The 14574-nt window shown below is 43.7% G+C and overlaps 1 protein-coding gene across 1 annotated transcript in view; it reads left to right on the plus strand.

Annotated features, from left to right (window-relative positions):
• Vwa8 (von Willebrand factor A domain containing 8) overlaps window positions 1–14574 on the plus strand; it is a 321037-nt gene that overhangs the window by 238716 nt on the left and 67747 nt on the right. Inside the window, exon 37 of the mRNA XM_021181216.2 lies at window positions 646–850. Within this exon, the coding sequence (XP_021036875.1) occupies window positions 646–850 (205 nt within the window). The remainder of the gene's footprint in view (window positions 1–645; window positions 851–14574) is intronic.

The following is a 14574-nucleotide window of genomic DNA, read 5'->3' on the forward strand; positions in this document are numbered from 1 at the left end:
CAGAGGCAGGCAGATTTCTGAGTTCGAGGCCAGCCTGGTCTACAGAGTGAGTTCCAGGACAGCCAGGGCTACACAGAGAAACCCTGTCTCGAAAATGCCCCCCCCCCCCACACACACACAAAAAGAATCAAAGCAAATAACATCTCATAATGTTTTAAGGTTTTTATTGCTGTGATAAACATTATGGCCAAAACAACTCTTAGGACTCTCAGACCCATGCTATTACTGAGGGGAGTCAGGGCAGGAACTCGGAAGCAGGAGCTAAAGCAGAATTCATGAAGGAGTGCTGCTCACTGACTCGCTCTCCATGGCTTGCTCAGCCTGTGTATATAACCTGGAACCACCTGCCCTGCGGTGGCATCACCTACGGAGGGCTAGCCCCACACACATACACCCTTATCAATCACAAGTCAACAAAACGCCCTACAGACTTGCCTATAGGCAATCTGGTGCAAGCATTTTTCTCAATTAAGGTTTGTCTTCCCAAACACATCTACATTTGTGTCATTTTGTCAAAACCCGACCTAACGACTGTCAGCATTTCTCAAGTATTGTCACTTCCCCATGGTCCCCATAAGCTGTCTGCATCTGTATGCACTGCATTCTGTATGAGCGACTTATTCTTCCTTTGGGCTCCTTTTTCAGCGCAGAGTCTCTCTCGCCATACACCACATGGTTATCTGCTATTTCAGACACAGATGCTCTGCTGGCTGAGTGGGACAAGAGCAGCGTCGTGACTGTTGATATGGGAGGGCGTGTCAGGCTCTGGGAAACTGGACTTGAACGTCTGCAGCAGTCACTCATGGAATGGAGAAACATGATTGGACAAGACAGTGACAAACATGTGCAGGTATCTCTCGAAACTGACCTTTCCTCTCACAAATGAATTTGCTTTCAAATGCTGCCATTAAGGGAACTTCTGGCTTAGCCACTCCAACAGCTGCTTGAATGGCTAAAGTTTATTTTTAGACTCTTAATAGGAAAAACAATCTGTCCATCTTGAGAGTGACAAAGTAAGCCTGTGTCTTAGTCTTCTGCCAATGCTAAGTGCTACCAACGTTAAAACGTACAGATATAAGCAACATGTAGTTTTTAGACATAAACATCTCTGGATTCCCGCATCCTCTCTTCCTGATATCAGCATGGTTGTCGACAGCCATTCCTGCTGCCTAGGAAGGAAATAAGACCTGGGGCTGCCGCGTACAGCAGGCTCCTTTAAGGTCTGGGGCTGGAGACTGGATAAGGTAGGACAGCAACGCAGGCCTCTGGTAGAGTTTGTACCAGCATGTGTCTGCAGGTGGTGCACGCTTGGCAGGTGCCATGAGTAGGTGCAGCTCTGACTGAGAGAGCAGCACAGCCCTCGGAAGGTGAGGAAGCTGCAATGAAACTCATTAATCTTGATGCTGACAAGAACAAGCTGGCGGAACCAGGAGGGCTGCAGGCTTACTTAGACTGAAGCGGAAGTTAGTGGGATATGCTTGCAATTGGTTTTAATCTTCACAAAGAAATCTTTTCTTGTTAAATATCATTGTTATGTAGCAAACAGAAAGGTAGTCTCCAAAACTAGTTAGTTGGATAACTAATTAATTAGTGAACAGAAAGAAGGGTAGGTTGCTGCTACCAGTCTCGTCACTCTGCAAACCTCCACTAGCAAGGGAAGACATTACCCTGCATCATTCCTTCAGTAATAGATTAATAATTACTATTTCATATGATTGTCCTTAAAAGAGGTGTAAGTGTCTTTGTGAGTGGATGATACAGCGTTGTCTTAGAATTTTGGTTTTTTTTTTTAGCTGACAGGAATGTTTTAAAAATCTCAAACCAAAATAGGCTACTGACTTCCAATACTTTTGAAGAGACATAAACATATTAGTTTAATTAAGTTAAGACCAAAGCATTGCCTAAAACAATGTTGGTAAGTCAGTAGCTCTATTGCATCAGCAAGATGGCCCCTGTGCATCCACCGTGCTCAGGGATTTTTATGGAACCTGTTACCCATGGTTCTGTTCAGAACTATTCCAAACGGTAGCATCCCCTCTATTTGAACCAGTTTTCCTTCACTTCTGTTTTCACTGGTGCCTAGCAGTAAATACTATTATTGTGTTTGAACTTCAAGCATGTTCTTTGAATTTCTCATATAATGTGGACCTCAAAGGTCACTTTACCTGTGGTCGGGATGTGAGTGGGTGTGGTGGTGCACACGTGTTATTTGAAGGATGCATGCCTGTAACCCCAGCACTTGCTATGCCTGTAACCCCAGCACTTGCTATGCCTGTAACCCCAGCACTTGCTATGCCTGTAACCCCAGCACTTGCTATGTGAAGGAAGACAATCACAAAGTCAAGAGCTGCCTGGACTACATAATGAGTTCAGGATAATCCAGGCTCCATAGCAGGACCCTGTCTCGTCTCTAAAGTATAAAAGGGAAGGAAAACGGGGCTGGGCGTGGCAGTGCACACCTTTAATCCTGCACCTGGGAGGCAAAGGTAGGCAGAGCTCTGCACTCAAGGCCGGCTTGGTCTACAGGGCAAGTTCCAAGACAGCCAGGGTTACACAGAGAAAAAACAAAAACAAAGGAGAGGAAGGGAGGGAGGGAAGGAGGGAGGGAGGGAAAAAGGAGAGAGAGGAGAGAGAAGGGAAAGAAAAGATTGGTGACCTAAATTAAGCCTCTTATTTCTTTTTCCGAAAGAATCTTTACTTACAATTTTAATAATGGTTCTTGGCGGTTTAAAACACAACCCATCTCTCTGTGCTTTAATCTGCAGCTCTTTCAGTCCCAGGGCTTTTCTGGATATATTGAGAACCTTTGTGTACCCTTTACTAATGGGTACACACAATTGATGTCTTCTTTTCTGCTCTGTCTTGTCTAAGCTGGATGACACTGGTAACTGAAGCTAGATAGTAAGCTATCTAACTTAGAAACGAGCAAAATTATCTCAAGGACAACCAAAATATTATTATATGAACTTCCTCTAAATCAAGTGTTTCTCAGAAATGTATAGCTTCATGTCCCCAGCTCAAAGTTCAGCAAGCAGACATAAGACACACTTAGTAATAAAGCAATACAAATCGGAATTAAGTGGTGTTTTGATGGGGAAACTCCGATGCCAGCACGCTGCTTTTACTCCGTTGTCCCTCGGTCTGTGTGATGGACAGGAAGTGTGCGTACGTGGACCATCAGGCAGAAATACAACTTGAGAGTGTGCATCCTCAGGCTAAGTGGCCACAGTGAATTCTCAACGTAGTCTGCCACTGTTTGTGGCTTTTGGTCAAATCTCTGGGTAAATAATGAGGCAGAATACTAATTGCTCTATTTAGGCCACTCCTGTTGTGATTCACAAGTAGACTGTACAGCCAAATCTAAGAGTCGTTGCCAGTAATAAGAAGTAAGGCTTGTCCTCTACAGATCCCTTCCTCGTCAACCTGCAAGCTGCGTCATCAGTAGACCCTTCACTCAGAAGGGTTCTGCTCCTGGTTTTGGAGCCTGGGAAATCTGTCTTACAGAAGTGGTAGGGAAAGATACCTAGTTCCTGTTGCCCTACTTCTGGATGCCAACAGCTTTCCTCCGACTCTGGTGAAGTGCCCGCATCGCCATCTAGTGGGCATCAGGTATACTACACGTTATTGAAATGAATGCTCACCTTTGTACCCCAGCACTTGGGAAGTCAGCCTTCTGCTTGGGAGATTTCCACAGTCCCTTGTGTGGCTTCTGTTGGGTAGTGGATGCTCCTTTATTTAGGTCAGCAGTGATGGCTTGGAAAACAATCTTTCAAGCCATCTGCTTCATCTTTCCATGATTCTTCTGAGTATAGCAGACTGTCCTCAGACACACAGACAATTAGCTGCACTGTCCTTGCTGTCTTTGCTGCCTCCCGCTGTCAAACAGCATTAGCTTAGAAGACAGACTTGTTTGAGTTTTCGTTAGTAAATTCTCTGCTATATTTTCAAATGATAACACAGGGAGAGCTTACTGAACTCTTTGTATAACTTATGTTCATTAACTTGACACTCTGACAAGAATATGCATTTTTCCTATAGTTAGAACAACTATAACAATAAATTCAAGTATCACTACAACTGGAGTCCTAGACTCAATAGTTATTACTTTTTTTATTTATTTATTATATGTAAGTATTTATTTATTTTTATTTATTATATGTAAGTATTTATATGTAAGTATTTATTTATTATATGTAAGTACACTGTCTTTAGACACACCAGAAGAGGGCGTCAGACCTCATTACAGATGGTTGTGAACCACCATGTGGTTGCTGGGATTTGAACTCAGGACCTTTGGAAGAGCAGTCGGATGCTCTTATCTGCTGAGCCATATCACCAGCCCTAGTTATTACTTTTAAACTATATTTTTAAAACCATAGGCTATTATAAGCCAAAACTCACCTAGTTATATTTCACAATGTTGCTTCATTTTTTTATTGTATTACATTTTTATTCTTCTAAACAATTCTATTAAATATACACCATTTTCCTCAAAAAATCAAATCATCGTGTCTGCAAAGCTATCAATAACTGTTCTCATGAGGAAAGGTTGAAGGATTATAGCTTCAAATGTCACTTTCTAATAACAGCAGGACATTCAGAAAGCAGATCCCATATGGCACTGCTGGAGTCTGGAGAGTGCTCACTTAACCATAAACTTTAAAATGGATGGAATGTCCTGAATCATCACTGCACGGGACTAGAACACACATGCGCAGCAGTCAGGACTGTGCTCAGTACACACGGGAGGCACACACTCAGTGTTGAGACAGCAAGAGATGCCCAGAAAAAAGCACAGAAGAAAGACACTCTGGGACTATGAATACATGTAGTTTATTGTATATAGATAGGTGTGTTTCTGTTGCTGTGATAAAATACCCCGACCAGGGCAACTTATGAAAGAAAGTGTTCAATTGGGCTCATGGTTCTGGAGGGTTAGGGTCCCTGAGAGCAGGAACAGCTGACCACTCACATCTAAGCCACAGTAGGAGGCAGAGAGACACTGGGGGTGGCTGGAAGCTCTTTAAACGGCAAAGCCCAGCCCCAGTGGCACCCTTCCTCCAACGACATCACACCTCCCAATCCTTCCCAAACAGTTCCACCACCTGTGCATGCGCCTGTGTGGAACAGTCTCACTCAGACTCCAATGGATACCTAGTGGTTGGCAGATTTGTTTGTTTGTTTTTAGCAAGGAAAAGCTAATACAAGTTTATCTTCTTTTTTTATCTTATGTCTACTGCTTAAAACAATTTTTAAATTTAAATTTATTTTGATCATGTTTTCCCCTCCCCAAGTTCTTCTAGATCCTTTACCCCCTTGAGTTTTTTTTTCTCAAAACAAACAAAAGCCAGTACAACAACAAAATCCTCCAGTCCAGGAAAACAAAATAAAACACTACCCAAACAGAAAAAACTCACCAAACTGTAAACCAAGTAAAAAGTACATATGTACACACACACGTACACATACACACACACATACACACACACACACACACACACACACACACACAGAGTGGATTCTATCATATGTTGGTCAACTACTCCTCATCATGAGGCCTGAGGCCCTGGAGTGAATGATATACCCAATGTCTCAGAAAAAAACAAAAACAAAAAACAGATTTTCCCTCCAGCAGGTATAAGTGACAGTTCTGTTGTTAATGGTTGGCCATTTCTAGCCATTAGCTCAGTAGTTTTGGAGTTTTAAGAGTTCAGTTGGACAAGAAAGTCTATTTTCAGATATAATTGCTACTCTTATATTTAAACTTAACTTTTTCCCAATATCCAAGCAGTTATCTTGAGATCTTTTAGTGCTATACAGTGCTCTGTTCAGTTTTCAAAGAAGGCATGGGCCACTTATTCTTTGTTCTTTGCTTTGGCTAATAACTCTGGAGACAGGCTGCTTCCGTGTGCCACTGTTACAGAATGCTTCAAGCCCTGTGTGATTGTTGTTGTGAAATGTAAATCGGCAATGGCAGGAGCTGGGGAGTTCTGGGCAGCCAGTGCTGAAGTGCTGAGGCATCCCCTGAACAATCAATCCTGCCACTCAAAAGGCTTAGTATAAAAGAAAGTTTATTGTCAGGGAAAAAGTGGGGATCGGGGACCTGGAAATGGGTAGAGGCAGAGAAGGGACAGAGAAGGGCAGAAATTGAGAAACAAGGGGAACAGAGACAGAGAGAGGGGGGGGGAGAGGGAGAGGGAGAGGGAGAGGGAGAGGGAGAGGGAGAGAGAGAGAGAGAGAGCCAGGCAGAGGGGGCTGGGGTAGCAGGCAGTCCTGTTATGGGCACCTGGTTCACACCTGGCAGGCAGTGACACAAGCTGTTGCTAGATCACTGTTGGGAGGAACCCAGCAGAATTGTCTGCAAGCCAACACTTGTTACACACGTGCTGTCTGTGGGAATCTCCTTTTCCCAGAAAAGCAATGCCTTCCACAGTCTTTTGCAATTTCCTGCTGTATCTCTATTCATATACAAGAACACCTGGCTTTTACTGTTTGCCTACACGATGACCCTTGGGCTATGCCTATAATCATTTTTCTATTGTTTATTCCTGCTAGAGAAATCCATAGGAGTAACTTTTGGCTCTGTAAGATTCTCAGGAGTACCTACTAAGAATGTAAGCTCTCCTGGCAGGTGTTCCTAGGATCTGCTGATAAGGCGGCTGTCCTGGCCACTGCGGACAGGGGGTGCTAATGATGTATGCCAAGTTCTGTGGTGTAAACCTGTCCTCCCTACTGATTTCCAGCTACCAGAGGTTAATGGTCTATTTACAAAATTCTGGAATATTATGTATGCAGTGATCTCTCACAGGCAGGTAGGGTTTGGTTCCCATGCGCCATTAGCTGAACTATCTTTATACCTACCCAATCCTTTGAAAACTGTGATGGTTTCTAAAATAAAGGAAGACTGTACTGTGTTGTGGCTAGCCCTGGGGCTAATTATATTTGATGTTAATTCCGTTCTCTAGTGAGTGCTTGTGAACAAGGAATGAGTCAGCACTCAGGTGTTTTCCTGTAAACCTGCTTCCCACCTTAATTTGTAAAATAAAGGAGAGCTGATGCTTGGGCAGATAAAAGGGAAGGTGGAGCAGAAGGTGAGGAGAGAGAAGGAGGTTTGAGAGAAAGGCAGTGCAGAGGAGGAGGAAGAAGAAGCAAAGCAGAGCAGAAGCACATGGCCTGGAGAAACCACAAGCTCTAAGGGGTCTCATAAGATGGGAAAGATGGTAGTGCAGCGGTAGATCTGCCCAATCTAGGCACACAGCATGTATTCATATTAACTGAGTTGTGTTGTCATTGCCAGGGCATATTTGGGTTGGAGATTGACTGCTCTCTCTGGGAAATATAGAAACCACGGTTGTCTCAACTACAGATAGCAATGTCTTTTAGAAAAATAAAAAAAAACAACAACAACAAAAAACAAAGCAAAGCAAAACAGAGAAACAAAGAAAACCCTTTTTCCCTGTCCAGTGCTGGATTGAGCACAGAGCCTCACACATCCCAGGCAGATGCTCTCAATCCCATCCCCAGCCTAGTCATACCCCGGGAGCAACATCTGAGGTTGAGCAAAGAATTAGAAGTCAGTCTGCCTCCCAGTGACGCTCCTGTAAGGGGACTGCCTGTCTTACATGCATTGCAGTTCAGAAACAGTCACTAGTCAAGTTGTCCACCCCTCCAAGGATTCCAGTCCATCACAGCATCAGAACAATCACATCTCATACAGTGAAAACAACAACCACTGCCCTAAGAAGAATCGGGAAGCTGATGATCCTTGGAGGCTATGAGTTTTCAGTTATACCTTGGGTGTATCCACTGAGAGAGGCAGCCCTAGGGACTGAGCCCTATATCCAGTGAAAGAGCCATATAAACTGTGCATATCCACTGAGAGAGATGGTCCTATACACTGTGCATATCCACTGAGAGAAATGGCCCTATAAACTGAAAATTGTACCTGTAAGAATTCTAAACAAGTATCAAAAATAGAAATCCTGTCTTGCCTCCAGACTCTGGAAAAAGCCTAAGGCAGTCTTCAGCATCTCCTGTTCACACCATCATCAGCATCTCCTCTTCACACCATCATCAGAATCTCCTGTTCACACCATCATCAGTACCATCTCAGTTCCCTTCTCTCCTGCCGAGCCTTAAGATGGTTGTATTCCCACTGTCGTATTAGTTAGATCGGGAAATAAGGGAACAATATTAGCAATGTTTATTAAATGTGGGAACTATATTAGCAATGTTTATTAAATGTGTAAGGAAGCAGATTTAAAACATGCCCATGATGTATTAAGGTGTCACAGAGGCTGACAGTCCATGCTCTAGAAGTGTTATGACTCTGAGCAGTTTTAATATGCATTTAATGTGGGCAATACATCACAGTGGCTATAGAAATAAACTTTCTTACCATTACCTTTCTAATAAAACTATGATTTATTTTTACCGGTAAGCAGTATAGCCTATTTTTTTAAGAGTCAAACTGACTTCAGGTCTGGGTCTCGAGTTGTATGTGATCTTTGGCAAATTCCTTATGCTTTTGAGATTTCACTTCCTGGTGACCTGCTGATATTGCTGTTTATACATGGCAGAGTTCTTGTGAGAATGAAATACTTTCCCCCTGACACAGAGTGTAGGTGCTCAGGAAATAATAAGATTTAGAGACTTAGAATGTAAGAAATATTGGACTACAGAGTTGTTTAATGTTTATGTGGAGACAAAGCCACTGTAAAATGAAATGCTATTACCCAGATACCCACTAGTGAACCAGAACCCAGTGGGCTGTGTAAGTCATCGTCTGCCCTGGTATTCAGGCCAAGCTTTGTTTATAATCTTGCTTAGAAAATGTTTTCTCAGACCCAAAAACGGAATTGAAAAAATAATCTTTGCTTAAGCCTGTCAGCTTGAAGAAGAGCAGACGATCAGCGACAGGACCATGGTCAGTAGAGGGCTGTGCTTGTTTAGTTATTCAGTCGACAAGCTAGAGCAAGACTGAAGTGCACTGCAAAGTACACAGCAGCAGTGGCGGAGGCAGTGGCATGCCTGAGGCCAAGGGCAAGGGCGAGGGAGTTGGATTCAGAGCTGTGCTGTTTTAACACACACGCACACACATACACACACACACACACACACACCTTTAATTTACCATTTGTCAGCTCTAGGACTTGAAGGCTGAAGTTTGGCCCATGTCTGACACTAAAATCTAGCGGCCCAGTTGTGTGGCTCTCCTCCATCTGATATCCCCAGCAGCTAGCTCTCTGCTACCTTACAGGAGCTGGAGTGGTCAGAGACTAGCACAGCCTGGGCTGGGAAGACTAGAGAATCCACCGTCCCCTGGGCTCCTTAAATAATGTGGCTACCAAGCTTACTTTCTGCAGACATGAAACCAGGGAAACCCTCGCTGACAGTTGGCAGGACTGAGTTGTGATGCAAAGATCTAGAAACCCCTCCAGATCACTATGAAAAACTCACAGATCTGCAAGCGCTACCTTTATACAGTGCCCCGGCCCCTCCTGCCTTACCCTTAAATAATCAATGGATCCCCTCTTACCCAAAAGCTGGGTGATAAACACATAAAGCAAAGAAAGATGAACTTTGAAGAAAGGGCCTGGGTGTTGGAGACAGTAGGGACACATGTTATAAGGTAAAATCAGGGAAATAACCCCTCAGATTAGAAAGGCAAGAAAAACTCTATGATGAGACAAAACTATATCCCTAATTAACTTAGGAATTTTCAAAACATGAGCTATACCTCTTGGGGGGTGGGGGGAAATCTGTAGGTAGAAATAAAAATTCAGTGGAAGGGAAGAGACAGACGTTAAACATCCTAGAACCAGCACACATATGCACACTGCACACGCTTGAAATAACAAAGAGAAAGCCAGGCATGGTGGTGCTCCTTTAATCCCAGCACTCAGAAGGCAGAAGTAGGCCTGTCTCTGAGTTTGAGGACAGCCAGATCAAAAAGAAAAACAGGGTTGGGGGAGGGGGGGGGGGAAGAAAAGAGAAGAAAAAAGGAAAAGAAAAAAAAAAGGTCTTTTTTTAAGACAGGGTTTCTCTGTCCTGGAACTCAGTCTATAGATCCGGCTAGTCTTGAACTCACAGAGGCCTGCCTCTGCCTCCTGAGTGCCAGGATTAAAGGCATGCGCCACCACCACCTGGCCAAATTTTTTGTTCTAATACAAATTTCAGAAACAGAAAATGAAAGAGTAGAAAATCATACCAAAATGTAACTTAAGGAAATTAGCAGGTGTTCAGAATAACAAACAGAAAACACAAATTCACATATTATCTTCCTAAAAGTTTAGAAACCCCCGTGGCTAATGGAACTCCTGACAGTTTGTGAATCAAGGGGAGTGGAGATCAGGTTACATACTTTTTAAAACGTGACAGGAATGCTAATGGCATTGGGTCATAAAGGGGGAAAGTAGTCCCAGTCCACAATTTAATAGCCGGCCACACTCAGAGTCAAGCAAAGCGGCAGGCTGACTAGATACCTGCAGATGCTCAGACTGCAGAGCATGCGTTTTCAGGAATTACTGTGTGGTGTGTTCTCACCAAAAGGACAGAGTGGACAAAATATGGCTAATGCTGGGAATGACGGGGAAGGAGTGTTTCAAAATTGGCTTGGTGTCGGAGAGCAGCAACAGCTAATCCAAGAGGAAGTGAGAGAGTGAAGAAGGAGCAGGAGAGGAGGGAGGTGAGGAGCGGGAAGAGGCAGGGGAGGACTACGAAGTGTGGACACAGGCTGCCGACATGATGAGCGGTCCTGCTGGAGGGGCTCTGGATTCCTAGTGCTAATACATCACATGGAGGTGAGAAACAATGACTGGTCAGCAGAATATTGGTTATGAGAATAGAGAAACTGCAGTACAGAACAGTATAGTACAACATAGCAACACAGTTTAAAATGAAAGATGCTGTGAGAATGTGAAGAAAGGGCTGGCAAGATGGCTCACCCAGTAAAGAAGGCACTTCCACACACACACATACACACATACACAGACACCCACACCCACACACATATACTCATGTACACACTCACACACACTCCACACCCCCACACACATACATATGCACATGCACACACATACACACACATGCACACTCACACACACACAGTTTCTAAGCAACTCCTCTTGAGAATGAACCACTGAGGTAAGAGTTTAGCAAGACTAGTGTGTCATGTATGGTGAACACCGCAAAGCACTAATGAAGGAGATGGAAACCAAGTACAGGACAAGGCAGACCAAGCTCACCGGTCAGATTTGATATGACAAAGACTCTCATCTCAAGACTGACCTATAGATTTAATGCAGCTCTAAGCAGTTTTCCAGCAGGACTTTTTTCTAGCAGCTGAGTACAAGTCAATTCTAAAATGTTTATGTTAAGGCGAGGAATTAACATAGCCCAAATAATCATTTTCAAGATGAATCAGGCTGGGAAATCCTGTTACCCAGCTTTAGGGTTCACTGCAGTGTTGGCAAAAGGATGAAAGAACAAATCAATGGGACAGAATAGAAAGTCCAGAAATAGACCAGAGACATAACACCAATTAGTAGCCAGCTGCCAAAGCACTCTAACGGAGGAAAGAGGGTCACCAAGAGTGAGGAACAACTGGACGGCCCTATACAGACAACAACAACTGTTCTCAAAGAGTAGGGGGCTGGAGAGATGTCTCAGCAGTTAGCACGTGTGCTGCTCTTGCGGAAGACTGGAGTTCAGTTGCAGCAGCCACATCAAGCAGGTCACAAATGCCTGCAAATCCAGCTTTAGGGGGCCTGATACCATCTCTGGCCTCTGCAGGTCCTATAACTCACACACTCAGATACACACATAATTCATAATTTAAAATGAGTAATAAAATAAGATCTTTGGGGCTGGAGAGATGGCTGTGTGATTAAGAGCACTTACTACTCTCACAGAGGATTGTGGTTTGGGTCTCCGTACCCACATGATGAGTCACAACAACACATAGTTCCAGTTCCAGGAAGGTCACTTCTGGTCTCTGCAGGCAACAGGCACGTATGTGCTACACATATGTACATTCAAGCAAACACTCATATACATAAAATAAAAAAATAAAAAATTTTTGAAACACATTTTAAAATATGGAAATAAAATTAATTAATAACTGCTGCAGAGTGCCCTAGCATTCGTTATTATTTGAAGAGTGTGAAGCTAACTAAGAATTATCCTAATACTGGGCTGCCAACAAGGCACAGTGGGTAAAGTCCCTTCCTGCCACGCCTGACCACCTGAGTTCCAACCCTGTACCTACATGTTTGAAGGAGAGAACCAACTCCCACTAATTAATCTCTGACAGCCACACAAGGATGCTCACTGTGGTCTGTGTGAGCACGCACACGCACACACACACACACACACACACACACACCCATAATTTAAAAGTATATTCTAACACTCTTACATTTTTAAAAAGCAATTTTGTTAAGGAGGTTTATTACAGCTTCGGGGTTTTGGTTTGTTTGGGTTTTTTGTTGTTGTTGTTGTTGTTGTTGTTTAAATGTATATGGGCACACTGTCGCTGTCTTCAGACACCAGACGAGGGCACTGGATCCTATTACAGATGGTTGTGAGCCACTATGTAGTTGCTGAGAATTGAACTCAGGACCTCTAGAACAGTCAGTGTCCTTAACCACTGAGCCATCTCTCCAGCCCCAACAACTTCATCTTTCCATATCAGTTTGGGAGTAAGAAATCCAAGTGTTTCATTCACAGACGTGAGAAGTTGAGGCTCACCAAGATTAAGGAACTAGCTTAAGGTGATATAGCTTGGTTTTCTTTGAATTCTTTTTTTTTTTTGGTTTTTTGTTTTTTTTTTTTTTGGTTTTTTGTTTTTTTTTTTTTTTGGTTTTTCGAGACAGGGTTTCTCTGTATAGCCCTGGCTGTCCTGGAACTCACTCTGTAGACCAGGCTGGCCTAGAACTCAGAAATCCGCCTGCCTCTGCCTCCCAAGTGCTGGGATTAAAGGTGTGCGCCACCACCACCCAGCTTCTTTGAATTCTTAATCCACCCAGCTGCATGGTCCATGAACATTAACAGTGCTCAGTGTTCAGTCAACTATCCTAGAGGTCCATACTGCCACCCCAAAACTACTAAAACCCCAAAGTACCAGCGATTTCGAAACCTGGCACCGGTCTCTGTTTGAGCCTGTTAGGTCACAGGAGTGAATGTTTCTAAGGAGCCAAGTGACTATCCAGCCATCCTCAGCATCTTCAGCAAGGGTACTTTGAGATGCTCCTCAGTGTTGGCAACAGCAAACAGGAGTCTCACGAGCTTTACAGTGTTCCTTAACTTCTGAATGGCCTTTCCCTTAGTAAATACAACACTGCAGCATGGCTACATTGTGCATGGAACAGAGCAGTAAGTCTGCAGTAGGCTTTCAGAAGAGCAGGCGGCCTGTTAACAGGAAAGGCTAGCAGGAAATACCAGTGCCACAGGGGTGATGTGGTTGGGTACCACGTGTCACCTCTAGACCACTCTAAAAAGTCAAGTGATTGCTGGGAATGAATGATTGACTGACAGGAGGGCCCTCCTCATTGTAATAAACAGCTCATTTTTCCCCCTTGAAGATGTACTTGAATCACATTGGAATGAGTGAGGGGAAATGGAGTCTCTTGGATTAAATATAATTGTCAACTCCACAAGTAAGTATAGCTGTGGGAAAGCTAAACCCCAAATTTCTCCCTTTCTCATTATTTTTAGAAGGTGTTTCCAGTATAGGTATAGACTGTCAGGTTAACAGAGTCCAAAGATTTTGGAGATCAAAATAGAGGACCCCAGTCCCCTTGATGGCGCACTGATGGTGGTAGATTTGTTGTAAATATCTTGCTAGCCCAAGAAGCATCTGTCTTGTCTTATATCCTTGTAAATTTATTCAAATTTCAGATACATTATCTTAGGAAAGCATTTTTAGAATTCACCGATTTGAACTTATTTTGAATTTTGACAAACAGCTTTGCTGCTCTTAGTGTGATCTAGTTATTTATGCAAGGGTCAGAACCCTTTCACTAGTGACAGCAGATAAACACTGAATAGATACATCAGCATTCTATTGGATGGACCAAGGGGTATCTCCCCTGAAGCAGATAGAGTAAGCAAAGGAAACACCCTGGGAGTCACCTGAAGTGTCTGTATTTTACCTAGTACTATTCTGGCATCTGTGGGTTTTTTGAAGGAAGAGGATTCTATGGTGGTCATGACATGACAGTTTCTTTCTTTCCACCATCTGGATTCTAAGACTCAAACTCAGGTTGTCAGGATTGGCCACAAGCTCCCTTATTAGTAAGCCAGCTCACCAGCCCATCGCCACCCTCTTCTGTGCTCCCGCCCAGGACTGCTAGAGAAGAGCTAGTCTTTCTCTGCCCTGCTGGCAATAAGTCATGAGGGCACCACAGTGTCAGATTGGCTTATAGGATCCTTACAGCCTTGATTCTGGGCAGTGGTCTCTATTCCTTGACTTAAGAACTACTACAAGGGCTGGTGAGATGGCTCAGTGGGTAAGAGCACCCGACTGCTATTCCAAAGGTCCAGAGTTCAAATCCCAGCAACCACATGGTGGCT

The sequence above is a fragment of the Mus caroli genome, chromosome 14, assembly GCF_900094665.2.
Source record: "Mus caroli chromosome 14, CAROLI_EIJ_v1.1, whole genome shotgun sequence".
Taxonomy (NCBI): Eukaryota; Metazoa; Chordata; class Mammalia; order Rodentia; family Muridae; genus Mus; species Mus caroli.